At 38.1% G+C, this 17,687-nt stretch overlaps 1 protein-coding gene across 1 annotated transcript; it reads right to left on the bottom strand.

Annotated features, from left to right (window-relative positions):
* Window positions 1-6,150: 6,150 nt before the first annotated feature.
* LOC149818793 (pentatricopeptide repeat-containing protein At2g33680-like) lies at window positions 6,151-11,983 on the bottom strand. The gene is made up of 3 exons (XM_089986293.1): window positions 9,804-11,983; window positions 9,555-9,684; window positions 6,151-6,423 (listed from the first exon to the last, which is right to left on the bottom strand). Exons 1-3 carry the CDS (start codon window positions 11,981-11,983, stop codon window positions 6,151-6,153), a joined length of 2,583 nt encoding a protein of 860 aa, XP_089842419.1.
* Window positions 11,984-17,687: the final 5,704 nt, after the last annotated feature.

Raw genomic sequence — 17,687 nt, 5'->3', positions numbered from 1 at the left:
CACAAGCACGTGAACATTCATTTAAAAAAAAATTCAAAACCTAATCATATAGGCATCATACCTTTCATTATAGTTTTTTTTTTGCAAATCTAAACACAGGGATATGCACATTCATTTCAATTTTTTTTCAAAACTTAATCACATATGCATTATTCCTTTCATTATATATTTTTTTGCAAATCTAAACACATAGGGACATGAGCATTCATTTCATAATTTTTTTCAGAAATTAATCACATATGCATTATTCCTTTCATTACAATTTTTTGTTAGCAAATCTAAACACATAGGGACATGAGCATTCATTTCATAATCTTTTCAAAACTTAATCATATATGCATTATTCCTTTCATTACAGATTTTTGCAAATCTAAACACATAGACACATGAACATTTATTTTAGAAAAATTTTAGAACCTAATCACATAGCCATCCTTTCATTTTATTACATATTTTTGCAAATCTAAGCACATAAGAACATGAGTATTCATTTCATAAATTTTTCTTTTAAAATTAAAAATTTGCATTGCACAACTTCTAAAATATTTTGAATGGCTACATGTAGAATCAAAATATTTTGAATGCCTACACGTAGAATCAAATCAAAATCAGCACACATGGCCCAAAATTTTTTTGAATGCATATATGATAAAACACATCAAAGTTGGCATTCATAGACCATATTGAAAACATTTTTTTTGTTTTCCTTAAACAAGTGTCTAAACAATTGAACATTGTAAATCCCAGATTTTTATTCAAAAATTTAAACACCTAATCAAAATGTCATTCACTAAGGAGTCCTTTCCAGAAATTAAATCACCAAATTAGTTTATGGCATCACAATTGGAATTTTTCAGAGTTTAGCACATCGACAACCTGATTATTGGCCATAGTTTTTTTTTGAATGAATGTACAAGGCAACATAGTATTGCCACTGACAAATTTTTTTTCAAAAGAATGTATAGGGCAAAACACATTTCAATATCAACTATATATATATATATATAACAACAATACATCTTCTCATACAACAGAAAAGAAATCGTATTTTATAATAACAATACATTCTTTTTTTTATCATACAATATAAAAGAAAACGTATTTCATAACAACAATACATTTTTTTTATCCTTCAATGAGAAAAAAATGCATATTTGGGTTGTGTTATTTTGATCTCAAAATATGATTTTTTGAGTCATAAAATTTTAGTGCATTATGGGCCATTGGTTTTTGAAGCCCTTAAGAAACCTGGTCACATGTCATAATCACATGATTCAAAACTTATTTTCTACAAAACAAATCTTATAGATTACATCCATAAGCTCTCTCTCTCTCTCCCTCTCTCTCTCTCTCTCTCTCTCTCTCTCTCTCTCTCTCTATATATATATATATATATATATATATATATATATATATATATATATATATGCAAACTATTTGGATCGTTATCTAAGTATGCATAAATTGAGACCGCATCAGAGTAGGATATACTATGACAATCAAGTCATACAAACAATATTGTTGAATTATTGTTCTTTTTTTGTGTGCACGAGGATTACTTTCATTATTAAAATAAATTTATTTTATGCAGTGCTATGATATGTTATGAGCATGGTTATACATGAATCAACCATTAGGATGTGTGCAGTCTTTTAAAGGTGAAAAATATATTTTTTATATTTTATAAAAATTGCATTATGTCACAAAAATAAAAAGCCTATTACGTGTCATAACCAAATTTAATTTAAATTAAATTTTATGATTAACCATGTTCAAAATCTGATTAAACTAATTTAATTAAATGAGATTTATAGGTTATTTGTCGATTCTAACCTACCACATTTTCCAACAGTTTCCATGTCAACCATGGTCGAGTAGGGAGACCTCACATTCATCTTTATGTCCAGAGAGATCAACCAGATAAAGAAAATGCTCCTACTAACTCGAGGATGTTAATGAATACATCTCCTCTCAAGACTATGAAGCAACACCGTAAACAAAAAAGAGAATAAAAGTTTACGTGGTTCGGTTCCTCTTAAACCTACGTCCGTAGGAAGGAAATCGCTCTTGTTAATTTTTTTTATTACAGAGTAAAATTTATATACTTACTGTTTTCATCACATTTATCTACAGTAAGTATGTTGGTACTACAACTGGTAGTTTTTTATTTACAATGATATTGTTTATCACATATATTGCCAGCTACCTTATCTTCATTATCAGTTGCAATATTCTTCTTATCAGAATCCGACTTTGGATAATCAACTCTAACCAATTCAGTTTGCAAGTTGTCATTACTCCCCGTTAAACATTGCCGAGAACACAAGCAAAGTTTGCTTCTTAAATTATAAAATTGAGTTTGCGCCAGTGGCTTTGTGAATATATCAGCAAGTTGATATTTCAAGGCACAAATTTTGTGATAAGAGTTCCTTGGGTCACCTTTTCTCGAACATAATAAAAATCAACTTGGATGTGCTTAAACCTGTTATGGAAAACTGGATTTATAGTCATATAAAGGGCACTCATGTTGTCATAATGGAGGATTGGTAGATCTTTCAATGCAATTCCAATATCTCTCAGCAAGAAAGAAATCTAGGTTAACTCTGTTGTAGTTGATGCCATTGAACGATACTCAGCCTCTGTACTTGAACGTGTCACTATGCTCTGTTTCTTCACACTCCAAGTGACGCAATTGCTCCCAATATATATACAAAACTCTGTAGTAGAACATCTTGTGTTGGGACATCCTACCCAGTCTGCATCAGAGAAGGCATAAAGATCAAGGGAGCTTTGTGCCAGGATTGTAAAGCCATAATCTACGGTCCCCTTTATATATTGAAGAATTCGTTCCACAGCTAGAAAATTACTCATTGATGGGTTGTGCATATATTGACTCATGTGATTGACACTAAAGGACAATTTCGGTCTTGTAATGGTTAAGTATTGTAATGCTCCAACCAGACTACGATAATGAGTAGGATCTGAATAAGGTTCTTGATGAACATCGTCAAAAGGGATCTTCTCAACCATGGGTGTTGAGATAGGTTTACAATATATCATATTAGCTTTTTCCAAAATATCCTTTGCATATTTTGTTTGGCACAAAAATAGACCGGATTTTGTGTAAGTCACCTCAATTCCAAAAAAATAGTGTAGACTACCCAAATCTTTAATCACAAAATGTTTTGCAAGTTGTTGAGTAAAATGTTCTAGCATTGCATCATTACTTCCCGTGAGAACCATGTCATCGACATAGACGAAAAGAATATGTCTGCCTTACTTCTCATGACAAACAAACATAGAGGGATCTACAGTACTGCAGAAAAATCCATAATTCAAGAGAAATTCACTTAGTTTGTCAAACCATGCCCGGGAGGCCTGTTTGAGGCCATATAAGGCTTTATTTAATCGGCAAATATGAGTGGGGAACTTGTCATTTTCATAACCTGGTGGTTGACGCATAAAAACAATTTCACTTAAATTGTCATGGAGAAAAGCACTTTTTACGTCCAACTGTTGTACTGCCCATCTCTTAATGGTTGCTATAGTGAGAACAACTCATATAGTGCCCGTCCGAACCACATGAGAGAAAGTTTATGAAAAATTAATGCCTTTGACCTGAGTAAAACCACGGGCAACTAGGCGGGCTTTAAGACGATCTAAGCTACCATCTACTTGGAGTTTTGCTTTATAAACCCATTTTGCCCCAACAATATTCATACCAGGATGATAAGGAACTAAATCTCAAGTCTTGTTGGAATGGAGGGCGGCAATTTCATCATCCATGGTTGTTTTACAACCAGGATGAGACAAAGCTTCGTTTACAGTGCGTGGCTCAAAGGGAACTGTATGATATTTTTTCATGAGATGCATGTTAGCATAGCAAGGGTTTGGCCTGACGATACCTGCCATACTTTGGGTAACCATGGAGATCGAGAATCATCTGAAGGAGTGGTGGTGTCAAATTCAGACCAATCATGAGTGGTGTTGGGCGGTGGTCCAGATACGTCATGATCGACATTGCCAGTTGATGCCAGAGACAAGGATGATGCAACATCATGTTCAACAGGAAGTTCAAAAGAGGAAGATTCTGCTGACGTCTCATAGGGAATACTTGACCCAGCATCCAACAGAGAGGAGTCAGCCTGATCATGACAAGTTGCCCGAGCTGGTTCTTAAGGGAGTGGGGAAACATCATCGGGTGCGTCGCTGCTAGGATGAAGAAAAGCCTCATGATCTAAAAAACTTGTGAAATTTCTATCAATAGGTTCATTCCTATAAAGACAATTAGGATCATGATAAGGAAAATTCTCTTTATAAAAAATGGCATGTCTTGACATATAAATTTTTTCAGTTGGGGGATGCAAACACTAATACCCTTTGTACTTGATACTGTATCCCAAAAACACACATGGAAGGGATTTTGGATCAAACTTGGTGGTATTGTAAGGGCAAAGATAGGAAAAACATTGGCATCCAAAGACTCTAAGGGATGAATAATCTGGTTGCTTTCCAAAAAGCTTAAAAAATGAAGATTCCATGTCAAGAGAAGAAGAAGGCAATCGGTTGATAAGAAAAACAACAGTAGTAAAAGCCTCTACCCAGAAAGACTTGGGTATTTTGGATTGAAAAAGCATTGTGAGTCCAAATTCAGTCACATTTCGATGTTTTCTTTCTGCTGTAGCATTTTGTTCAGAAGTTTTCAGACATGAAATTTGTCTTTTTATCCCAAGCCTATCAAGATACTGAATAAATCTGTCACTAAAATATTCTCCACCTCCATCGGATTGAAATTTTTTAATTTTCTTTTCAAACTGGTGTTCCACATATTGATGGAAGTGAATGAACACATGAAAAAAATCAGATTTTTTTTAAGGGATAGATCAATGTAAACTTCGTACAATCATCAATAAACAATACGTAGAATCTAAAATTTTCTTTTGAATGAACTGGGGCAGGTCCCCACAAATCTGAATAAATTTTCATAAAAGGTTCATCACAAGACTCATGATCACATAAAAAGGTAACTTCGACATCTTTCCCATCTTGACAACTAGAACAAATCAGATTTTTATTTTGTAAAGAAGTAACATGAATCAAATTCCTCTTATTCAGTCTGACCACATCATATTGTGGATGCTCGAGACGTTGATGGCATCTTTCCATATCAACCTGTCTGAATCTGTTAGAAAAATAAGCATTGTGAATCTCGCCCAAAACATAAAGTCCTCCTTGTTTAGTTCCTGTCGCCACCACTTGACCTATCTCCTTGTCCTTAACAACACAACCAAAAGATGAGAATTCCATAACATAAGGAAATCAGAAGTTAATTGACTAACAGAGACAAGATCGTTTTTTATATCAGGTACACACAAAACATTTTTAAGGAGAACACGTGAATCTTTGGATTGCAAGGTGGCCTCACCAACATGGGAAATCTGTAATTTTTCTCTATTTCCAATAAAAATCATATCTTTTCCAAAATAGGGTCTGAGATTAGATAGTTTACCTTGATCAGTTGTCATATGTGCTGAGGCCCCGGTGTCCGCAAACCATTCGCTATCCTGACTATCAGCAACAGTCATAGCTGCAAGCGCTTGAGGCAAATCTTGAGCTTGATAGGAATGATTGAATCTGTTATAACACTTTAAGGCAGTATGATTTTTCTTGTTACAGATTTGACAAATAATTGGTTCACCTTTTTTCTTTGCCTTTTCCAAAATTCGACTGAGATCCTCCATTATTTTGATTCTTGCGGTTGGAGTTATCAGACTGAACAAAGCCTCGACCCTTAGAGTTGAATCGATAATTTTGGTATCTTCCTTTCTTCTTTGATTGGTTATTTTGCTTAGCAAAATAACTCATTTTAGGTTGAAATTGATTGTCGGATATCACATTCCTTGCTTCAAAGTTTTGAAGGAGATTAATGATCTCCTTGTAGGCTGGTACTGGCGGCTTGAGCATAGAGGTAACAAATGCCTCATATCCTGAGTTGAGTCCTTGCAGGAGCCAGAAGACTCTGGCCTTGTCGTCCATGGGTAGATCGATGCCTCCTAGATCATCACAGACGACCTTGAACCTGCGAATGTATTCATTCACATTGTCTGTCCCCTTTTTGAGATTGGTCATTTTTTGCATAAGTTGGAACTCTCACTCTTGAGAGTTCTGGGCGTAGGCTTCAATGAGTGACACCCATGTCTCGCGAGAAGTTTCTAATCCCACCACGAGTCCGAGCACACCTTCTGATAAGGTGCTCCTTATCCAGCCTTTGAGGAGTCGGTCTGATCGCCTCCATGCAGTGTGAGCCGGATTATGCACCTCTTTCGTTCCTTCATTAGATGTCTCCGAGATAGTGACTTTCGGCATGGGTGTTTCACCATTTAGGAAACCTTGAAGATTTTGGCTCTCCACAAGCGCCATGACCTGTGTTTTTCATAAGAGAAAATTATCTTAGGTCAGCTTCAACGAAACAAAGTTGGAGACGTTCAGGTTGTAGGGATATGGATACGTAGATGCACTTGAAGCATAAGCTGATGCAGCCATGGCAACAACTAATCTTCGTCCCAAAAGAGGTTCTGATACCATAAACAAAAAAGAGAATAAAAGTTTACGTGGTTGGGTTCCTCTTGAACCTAAGTCCACAGGAAAAAAATCTCTCTTGTTAATTTTTTTTTATTACCGAGTACAATTTATATACTTACTGTTCAGCTACCTCCTATTCATTATCAGTTGCGATATTCTTCTTATCAGAATCCGGCTTTGGATAATCAGCTCTAACCAATTCAGTTCGCAAGCTATCATTACACCGCAGGTAAAGGAGGCAGCGTTTGATGGTCATCGAGCCCCCTTGCGTGAGATTTCGTCCTCACGCTCACTGGTGTAGTCAGAAGGACTCCATGGTCGTCGCGACCTGCGCAAATTGGAAGTGGTGGTGGCGTCAATGGTGAACTTATCAGAACCATTTCAGATCACAATGCTTTGTTGGTGATGGCTAACATATGAACTCAGTGCCGCGGCCTTTTTAAGTATTTTTTAACATGGACTCTCATTCCTGAGTGTCATGAGGTTGTGAAACAAGCATGGTCTATACGAATACAAGGTTGCCCTATGTATCTTGTAGTATGTAAATTGGCTGCAGTGCGTTCCCATCTTAAGAAATAGAGGAAACATTCATTTGGTTGTCTTCAATCCTGTAAAGACATCACCCACACAAAAATTTCCTACTTACAGTCTCAGGTGGTTTTAGGTAATCTTGCAGCCATCGAAAGGAATCCATCTTGAAAGATGAACTTTCGAAAATATTGAGGCTAGAGGAAGGTTGGCTTCAGAAATTTTGATGCAGATGGCTCAAAGAGGGAGATCACAATCGCAAGAAAATCCACTGGAGTATCGCCGTTTTAATCCCATTTTTTCATCTTCTGACCAACAAAAACATGCATAAAAAATAGATCCACTGGCTTCAACAAGAGGATAGATCTTGTGTGTCAGATGGGGAGTCCATGTTCAAAGAAGCAACATTTTTTTCACACAACTTTTTACCAAAATTAATGCGAGTTGGAGCTCCAGTGGAGCCTGGTGTTAGCGCAAAGGAAAATGAGAATCTTCTATCCTCTGTCACAGATGAGGAAATCACAAAGGTCACTTTCGATCTTGATGGAGATAGCGCCCTCGATCCCAACAGATTCTTAGGTAGCTTCTACACTTCTTTTTGGTTCATAATTGCCAAGGATATTTGTGGCTATTAAAACTGTTTTGCCAAAGGTAAAATCCTTACTAGTATAAATGAGACACACATTATCCTTTTCCCTAAAGAAAAGGGCGCCCACTCTCTTTCAAAATTCAGACTCATTAGCTTGTATAACATCACTTATAAGATCATTACCAAGATAATGGTCAACCGTATGACCCCCATTTTGCAACGAATTATTTTTCAGAATCAAAGGGCTTTTTTTGAAGGGGCCAAATATCCAAGAGTGTATTCTTCTTGCCCATGAATTAATTAATTCTATGGCTTATAGCAAATCTCCTCCACTAATGTTTAAAACAGATCTTGTTAAAGCCTATGACCAGATTGATTGAACTTTCTTGGAGGAAACTCTAGACCGGTTTGGATTTGCTGCGGAGTGGCCACATCGTATCATGCAATGTGTATCCCGCTTCTTTTCTTGCTAGTGATGGAGAGATTGACTCGGCTTCTTCACCAAGCTGAAAGGGTTCGCTTCATCTCCCTGATCTCTATCAAAGATTTCAGTTGGAGTCACTCCCTTTTTGCGAATGATTCGTTATTTTATATCCAAGAAAAAGGGAGGTAGGTTCAGAGTTTTTTGTCTATTATTTCAGATTTCTGAGGCCAATTCTGGACTGCTAGTTAGCCCAAGGAAGTCGGATTTTACTCCTTTCAACTTGTCTGGAAGGCGTATGATTCAGATTGCAAATGTGAGTGGCTGGCAAAAAGGATCTCTTCCCATCACATAACTGGGTCTTCCACTTTTCAAAGGTTGTGTGAAAAAAGAACTATGTGATGTGTTGGTGGCAAATTTTAGGAGACTACTTGAGAGCTGGAGTTGTAGAGTTTTATCTATGGCAGGCAAACTTACCCTCATCAAGTCGGTCCTGGCATCTTTTCTGATCCACTGGATGACATGTTTCTTATTACCGACTTTAGTGATCACCTACTTAGAGCACATAATGAAACAATTTCTTTGGTATGACTACATCTTATCGCCACATTCATTTAGTATTTGGCACTAGCCATTACTTTGTATTTGGGTGGATTGAGCATCAAACCTTTGTAAGCACTAGCCATTACTTTGTATTTGGCACTGAAAGGTCGTCTGCTGATCGCCTGAAACAGATTAGTTTCTCTCTGGCGTCCCACTGTTACCTTTGTGGGAAAAAAGAGGAAACAACTGAACATCTCTTCCTTCACTGTTCGATGACCCAGCAGGTACGGTCATTTGTTTGTCATTTATTTGGTCATCGGTTCACTGTAAGCAGATCTATCAAGGAGACTCTTACATAATCAGATCATCTTTCAACAGCAAAATTTCACTCTCCAACAGATTAAGACCATGTGTTATTCATGCTGTGAAAGAGTTTAATACCCTTCCGAGCTCTCTTGCGACTTTGGCAACTACGCATGTAGACAGGCACTGGTGTAATATGAGCCCTGATTGGGTTTCCCCACTGTAAATTTGTTTATATTCAGTTTCTAATGAACAGGTCTGCCTAACTCAACCTTTCCTTGTCGAAAAAAAAATCACGAGTACTGTAGGCCGTTGGTCCAATGGTTTTAAACATACAATATGAGCCTATTGATTTGGCTTTTAAGTCCAATTGGCTAAAAGCGTAGTTAATAATGAAATAAAACCCAAGTATGAGTAGGAACAAAGCATACATGCTATTCACAGGTTTGATGATGCTTGACCTGAATGAATTTAAATGTACACAAACTTAGTTGAGCCAAACTCAAAAGACAATCTATCTGATCCATTTATAATTGAGTGTATATAAATATTGTTAGGTCATCTTCAACTAGTAAGATCAGCTAAGACCAGTGCAAGATTGTCTGAAACTCTAAACTCGCCCAAGTTATCTGAGCGGACCATATGGATGTGCCGGAAACTTCCACAACGGGTAGCAGCCAAGTTAATCTGAATTTTGGCCATGTTGAATGAAAGTGGACTGAATTCCAAGTCACTCAATGAGGGTTAAACACAGGTTTGGACTCTGTAGCCTCTGCAAACAAACCAGCTTTTCAAAATCTCTCAATCCAGCTCTGCCCAACTTCCTTTTTCATGAACCTTCTGTCCATTACTTCTCTCACTTTTCCAGCTTCTTTCCATCTTCCATTGCCAGCATAGATACTAGATAACAAGACATAACTAGCACTGCCATCCTGACACATCTTCACAATCTTTCCTGCTACTGCCAATCCAAGGTGATAATTTTTATGCAAATTACAACAACTCAGCAATGTCCTCAAAATAATTATCCCTGGTTCGGTTTGAATTTTCTCATAGAAGTTGAGCGCATCCTTAAACATTCCGGCACGCCCAAAAGCACCAATAACACAAGCATAGTGTTCTTCCCCTGCTTCAATTTTGTACTCATCAACCATGTCAAAGAAGAATTTGGTTACACTTTCCACTAGACCACCATGACTGCAACCAGAGAGAACAGCAAGAAACGTGACATGATCTGGCTTCATGCCGTGTGAATTACGCATTTCATGAAAAAGTTTCACAACTTCTGTTCCATTACCATGGTAAGCATGTCCTGAAATCAGAGAATTCCACAACACTACATCATTCTTTTCTGTTTCTTCAAAGAAGCAGATTGCCTCGGCCATGCTTCCACATTTAGCATACATGTCAATTATAGAGCTCTCAATGATCTTATTGCCTTTAAAACCAATTTTCCCAATATGGGCATGGAGCAACTTTCCAGTTTGGATAGCCGTAAGCTTAGCGCAAGCAGAAAGTGAGCTTGCAAGAGTGAATTGATTTGGTTTTACCCCCTGCCCCATCATCTTCACAAGCAAAAGAAGAGCAGCTTCTCCATACCCAAGATTTGTACACCCTGAAATCAATGCAGTCCATGAAACTACATCACGCACAATCATTTCATGGAAGAGCTGGAATGCAGAGTCTAAATACCCACAATCAGCATATTGGGAAAGAAGAGAAGTTTTCACTAAGTTTTCACATTCACATCCTGATTTAATTATGTAACAATGAATCTTCTTGCCATGATCAACATCTAGAATATTGACACATCCCCCAAGAACATTTATACAAGAAACAGAGTCTGGTTTCACTCCTTCATTCTGCATCTGGTAGAATGTGTGCACAGCTTCCCTTGACAACCCATTTTGAACATAAACAGAAAGAAGCATTGTCCATGAGAAAACATCATGTAACCCATTCATCTCATAAAAGACTTGCCTTGCATAATCTACAGATAAAGAACTCCCATACATAGAAATTAGGGAATCACACACACAGGTATCTGATTCATGTCCAAGCCTGACAATCAGGGAATGGATCTGAGTACCTACTTGGAGGCATTCTGCCCCAGCACATGCATTAAGAACACAGCTTAACATAACACTATCCCTCTCAACATCTTCGCTATGTAACTGGGAAAACCAAGCCATAGCTTCATCGAAACAGCCATGAGAAACATAACCAGCAATTAGACTTGTCCAAGACATTGAATTTCGTGGCCCATATTGATACAGCAAATTAACACCATCGTCAAAATTATTAGCACTAGCATACATACCCACAAGCCCATTCTGCACCAACTCATCATCTTCCAACCCAAACTTAACAATTAAACCATGAATTACCATCCCCACAAGTTTCACCCTTTCATCGGTATCAAAGATATTTAACAAACTAACAAAGCTAGCTCTTGTAGGTATCCAAGAATTTGTCATAATCAACTTAAACTTCATCAAAGCTTCACTAAAATCACCATTATGAACGTGCAATGAAATCATAGTATTGATCAAAACAGTATCCTTCTCCACCAATCGATCAAAAACCTTGATAGCTTCACCAAATTCATAAAGTTTGGCATAGAAATCAACAAGGGAACTCCCAACACGTAAACTGCCAGCAAACCCATGTTTGATCAAACTACAATGCACCATCAATCCCTCTCTAAACCTACCAAAACCAGTGCAAGACTTGAGCACGCTACTAAAAGTGATGCCATCAGGCTGCAACCCGCCCGACCAAATCATAGACCGGAAATACAGGAATGCTGAGGTGCTAAGCCCACACTGGATAAAGCCACATATCAAGGTGTTCCAAGAGATGGCATCTCTTTGAGGCATTTCAACAAACAGTTGAGATGCATCACTAATATGCTTGAACTCAAAGTACATTTTAATCATGCAGTTGGAAAGGAAGATCTGAGGTGTCAGCAAGGATTTAAGGATGCGGCAGTGAAGGGCCTTCCCTTCAGAAACCATCCCATTCTGGGTGCAAATTCGTATAAGGTGAGCATATCTATCTTCCAAATTGAGAACATAAGGAAACAATGCATGGTTTCTTGCTTTACATACATATTGCATGCTTTGGCAATGCTTCCATGCAGAGAGAGAGAGAGACCAAGCTGGCGTAAAAAAACTACTGTTCCAATGAAATCATAGCAAAATACCAAAAACACTCTTGAGATTTGTTTGCCTTCTCCTTGATTGGATAATGATGGTGGTAATGAATATAAGGAATGTTTTAGACTTTTAGTCACCCTCTTGGTCATTCATGCCAATTTGAAACAAGCAGTGGCTTTTTGGCCGATCTGAAATTGGGTGGTGAATGAGAATGCTGTGGCTGCCTTTAAAGGCAGGGGTGCAAACGAATCGGACAGGTTCTTTCCAGATCCAAATCCGAATCCAAAATGCAAAGAGCAGATCCAGTGAATTCTGTAAGTGGATCAGATCCGATGAAGTAAGGTAAAATATAATCTGAAATGCATGTGGTAATAGTGGGTTCGGAAAGAATATAATAGAACAAGCTATTTACATGTACAAATTGCAATTGTATTAGATTTTGATCAGGGTCTGAAGAAGATCCGACTTAAAGTACCGATCTGAATGGAAAGTAATCTAGCTTGACAGTTGCAAAACCATTCTCAATGAACAGTCAGATTTTACTTAAGGATCCCAATTAGCTCAGCTTGTTTTTCTGTCACTGAGCCAGGCTCAAGCTCATGTCCTGACCGAGTTAAACAAAACGTGCTTGAGTTGGCTTATATATATAGAGTTAGAATAGGAAAACTAGAAATATGGGCATTTTTGACTTTTTTTTCCAACTATGTGAATGTGCTTGGCATGGTGAATTTGCTAGGAATCAACTATCGGATCGTGTATTTTCGATGAAAAATATGATTTTTGAATGCTTGAATATTTATGATGATTATGAGCCATTGATTTCAAAGCCTTAAAAAATTCTTGTTTATACATCAAAATCTGATGATTCAAGAGCAGGTTCTTGTAAAACCAATCTTGTAAATCACATATGTATGGTTAGGTTCAAGAGAATAGAACAAAAAATTATGAAAATCGGGGTTCACATATCAGTTCTCATATTTCTAGATTTCATATTCTAGTGACTCTCTCTCTCTCTCTTCATATATATATATATATATATATATATATATATAGTGTGTGTGTGTGTGTGTGAGAGTAATGGGTTAGTTCTTTTTACTTTATCATTCTGCCCCCTCAAAATTATGGTTTTTTGGTACTTTTTCTCACATCTAACACTTTACATGTGATCTATATAGGTTTTGTTTAGTGTAAAACGACTTTTGGATCACCAGATTTTTTGAGTGATCTTGCAAGAAATTGCCGTTTTAAACTTTCAAGCAATTTCTCGTGATATTATCACGAGTTTTTTTTATAAATCTTGCTATATTTGTCACAGAGGGCTCCACTCCAAACTCTCATTTTTAAGAGGCAAGTCGATGGATTGGAGTAAGTTTTGTGCAACTAAGTTTAAGGATATTGAGAATTGAAAGTCCAAGTTACAAGTGCTACAACAATAGAGTGTTTTTGGACGTAGTTTAGGCAATGAAACTTAAAGCAAAGCATCAACGGCTAGTTGAGAACATTTTTGAATGGTGGAAGAGTTGATGCATGAGATGGAGACAATGTGCCAAGACCCATTGGCTTAAGTCGGAGGAACTAAACACTCTTTGACGTCACCCCATCATCGACAAAATGACTCAAAGCACGAACCACCACCGGCAGGCAAGGCCTTGGCACATCAGTTGACGAGGAGTGTTGGGCCTAGGGATGGCAGTGGACCCAGGAAAAATGGGCCCCGCCCCGCCTCACCCAGTTTGGACGATAAATTAGGGCATGAAATGGGGATGGAGGCACGGATGAAGGTTAAAATTCATCCCCGTGTGGAGATGGAGGCGGGGATGGACTTACGCTTTCTTTCGCTCCGCTCTGTTCCCATCCGGATCCCAAACTTGTCCCACCCCGCTCCACTCCATCCCCATCCCCATCCCCAATCCTTCTAAGAGATGACAATAGACCGAGGGAAAATGGGCCCCGCTGCGCCTCACCCCTGTTTGGACCGGGGATGGGGGTGGAGGTCAAAATCCATTCCGGTGCAGGGATGGAGGTTCGGATTTTGAGACAGGGCAGGGGTGGAGACCTTGTCCGCCGTCCCTGCCCCGGTCCATTGCCATCCCTAGTCGGGCCTGCAAGCGGTCAGGTGGGTGATCCCATCGTTTTTGGTCAGTGGGTTATCAGCAACACAACCCTGGCCTGGGTCCATTTCATATGGACCGAAATCTGTCAGGTGGTTGGGTCCCAATGTTGTGGTGGATCCAACATTTGGGTCTGGTCCGTCCAGTCAGCCTGATCCAAAGCTGGAGCGGGAACAAGACACTGGAGCGGGATGAGATCTATCCAAATTTCAGAGATTTGAATGGTCTTGGAAATCGATTGGAAAGCTTCCACCTGGGTAGGGGCCAAGTTGTTTTGCTTTAAAACATGGAAGTAGATATCTGCCCATTTGATCCCAAATGATAAGAGAGTTGCCATTGTCATCAAACTGAATCCCTAAACTTAAGAAGCCTCCATCAGCCCTGATTGGCCCATTTGAAACTGCACACTCATCCACTGATTTCCCTTACCTTGGGCAAACCAAAATCAAATTTTGGGGGCTTGGACATTTCTCCTTCCAAATAGGGTGTCAATGGGTTGGGTTTGGTTGGGACCCAAGTTGAACCACACTTGGACTAGATTTCAGGTATGATATTGGGTCCAAACCTGAGTTTAATCGAATCCACTATAAGAAAAACCATATCCGGATTTCATAAGAACTACATGAACCATACCCGGTAAAACCATATTTTTTTATCATTTTTACATTGAAAACTTGCGGGTCTTAATCGAAACTCGGGTCAGGTCCGGCTCTGGTATAAAATTTTACAAACTATACCCACGTCCATGCAATCAGACCTTAGACCTTCGGGTCTGAACCCAGGTCTTAATCGGGTCTTCTTATTTATCACCATACCTTGACCCTATAGGGTTTGGTTCCCGTCGGGTCTGGGTAAACCAGACCCCTTGATACCCCGAAGGGTCTTGGATCGTGCAACAGGAACAATCATTGCTGTCGCCCCCATGAACAGCAGATCCCGCTGAAAGTTTTGGGTTGCCGTTTCAGCCCAGAGTAAACTTGGCTATGAAAATCAAACCATAATGCAATGACTTCCCTCCCACTATATGACGTCTTTCACTTGCATTAAAATCTTTGACCTATTTGCACTATATCAAGAGATATCTTAATCTCATATAAGATACATTCTTCAAATATATACCTTTAGTTAAGGGGTCTGCTTTGATTTCATTCTTTTTAATTATAAATCTAATGATATTTCATTATTATATGTTTACTCTTAGAAGTATTTGCTCTACTCTTCAACAGTTGCCTGATTATTGTAATATAATTGTACTAATCCATTGTCCAGCTTAAAATCTTTAATGAAACGGTTTATCAAGATAATAAATATGATAGTAATATTACAAGCAATGTATTAGACTTATTGTGTATGGTAAGCTACACAATCTTGTTTCTTACATGACCAAGAAATAACACTTCTACTAAGTAGATTTACTATGATCTTTACCATGACTTATAGTACAACATAGATAACAAATGTACTCAAATGACACCATAAAGGTTCCTCTAACCACAAGTTTCAATATAAGCCAAAATTCATGCAATTCATGCAAATCATGCATCATTTCATGTGGCATAAAAGAAAACATATAAGAACATGTTCAATATATCCATACAGGTTTCATAAATCCTGAGCTCCATCATTGAGCTTAAACATTCAACGCATGTATACATGTATCATTTCATGTGTCAATTTATCATACATAAGCATAACATTATAAAAGGGTCATATGAATCATCATAATCTATCATACATTGAAATACAAGTATTTGAGTTTTCCAAAACATGTTTGTATTTGAAAACTAGCAGTAGTATTAAGGAAAATCAATACAGTTAGAACGATACCTGAATTTTATATCGAGATATTTTAAAATTTCTTGATGCATATCAAAGAACTCAATCTACGTGTGATCGCAATCCACATAATTAAAGTCCTACAATTGCATATTTAAAATATTTGAATTGTGTATTCAAGAATTGTATATGCATCAAAAATATATTTTTGAACAACGTACCACTCGAGACATGCATAGTAATGTTCGTAACATCTGCCATTCGTAGATGCATCATTCCAAATGTGAAATATGCATAATACATGCATCAGGATATTTCAAAATCCATGCATCAAGTTTGAGATATGCATATAATCATCTAAATTCATGTATACTTACAAGTACACATGATTTAACATACTAGCATGCGTATTATAATTCATGTATACATAATTAAGAAGATGATATTTTTGACATCTAAATATCATGTATTCATATTTTTATACATAAAATATACATATTTAGCAGTTCTATGTACCTCAAAACATGCATAAATATTTTATACATATTTCAAAACATGAAATCATATCATTATATATATATATATGCATTCTTTATGTAATTTTTATGAAATATACATACTTTAATATTATATAACTATCATGTGATTGGCGTAAGTTTCTCTACATAAATTTCACATAGTTTTTCGAGGGGCAGAAAGAGGTCACGGTGAAGGCGGTGATTTACGAGAGATGATAAAAAAGAGCGGAGCTCAACTTGGGCCAAGCTGCGGTTCAGTGAAGATGGCAACAAGGTATGCGAGCCCCGAGAGGTAGCTCAGATCCTCACAAAGTAACAGAGTAGACGACAAGGTTGGGTGCTGCTTGACTTGGCCGAGGGTAGCTAGACTAGGCTAAGCCTTGCTCAATCCAACTGAGTGGGAGGAGGGAGAGGCACAGTCGGTTCATCCGTCTACTGCTACTGTTGTTTACAAAAAATAGCAAAGGAAGAAGAGAGGAATGGGAGGGGGCAGGTGGCCCTCTCATTTACCGAAAATGCAGAGGAGAGAGGGAGAGGGTGGAAGTGGTGGGTTTGCTAACACATAAAGCAAGAGAGGAAGCTACGACAAAGCTGGGCTGGGGTGCCTGCTCCATCCAATCAGGGTGACCAATGAGGGAAGAAAGAGAGGGGAATGGATGCATGCATAGAGAGAACGAGAGTTGAGGGAGTGATGGGAGGGTCATAGTTAAATAGAGGAAAGGAGAAGAAGAGAGGATGTGGTAGAAGGGGAAAGAGAGGACTTGTGGGTGGCAGAGAGAACATGGGAGAAGAAGAAGAGACATGATGGAGGAGGTGATTGTGCAGTCACCTTGCGCACGAGGAAGAGGAAGACCAGGAGAGGGAGAACACTGGTTGTGTCCTTCCCTTCCCTTTTCGTTCAGGTGAAGAGGTTCCCGGTGCTCAGGCCACTTGGCAGGTGGTGGCCATTGTGGCTCTTTCCACGTACAAACGAAAAAAAAAAAAACACAAATTCCTATATATACAGGTAAATTTGTACACTAAAATAGAATATTACATCGCTTAAAGTCGACTGCTTGTGAATAAATTTCATAAAGTTTTCATGATTTTTGCATTGAAAGTAGACTTTCGCAACCGAACTCTTGGCGAACTTTGCATGCTAATCGCCTGTATATACAA

The sequence above is a fragment of the Nuphar pumila genome, chromosome 13, assembly GCF_984573655.1.
Source record: "Nuphar pumila chromosome 13, dmNupPumi1.hap1.1, whole genome shotgun sequence".
In the NCBI taxonomy this organism is placed as follows: domain Eukaryota; kingdom Viridiplantae; phylum Streptophyta; class Magnoliopsida; order Nymphaeales; family Nymphaeaceae; genus Nuphar; species Nuphar pumila.
Note: the sequence above shows the minus strand (reverse complement) of the source record. Positions and strands in the feature narration are given on the sequence as shown.

Coding starts and splice junctions, on each gene's coding strand:
- LOC149818793 (XM_089986293.1), bottom strand. CDS start 11,983: ATGGTTTCTGAAGGGAAGGCCCTTCACTGCCGCATCCTTAAATCCTTG. Junction 9,685..9,803: donor AGAGAAGTAATGGACAGAAG/GTTCATGAAAAA, acceptor CTTGGAATTCAG/TCCACTTTCATTCAACATGG. Junction 6,424..9,554: donor TTTCAGACAATCTTGCACTG/GTCTTAGCTGAT, acceptor TGAAAAACACAG/GTCATGGCGCTTGTGGAGAG.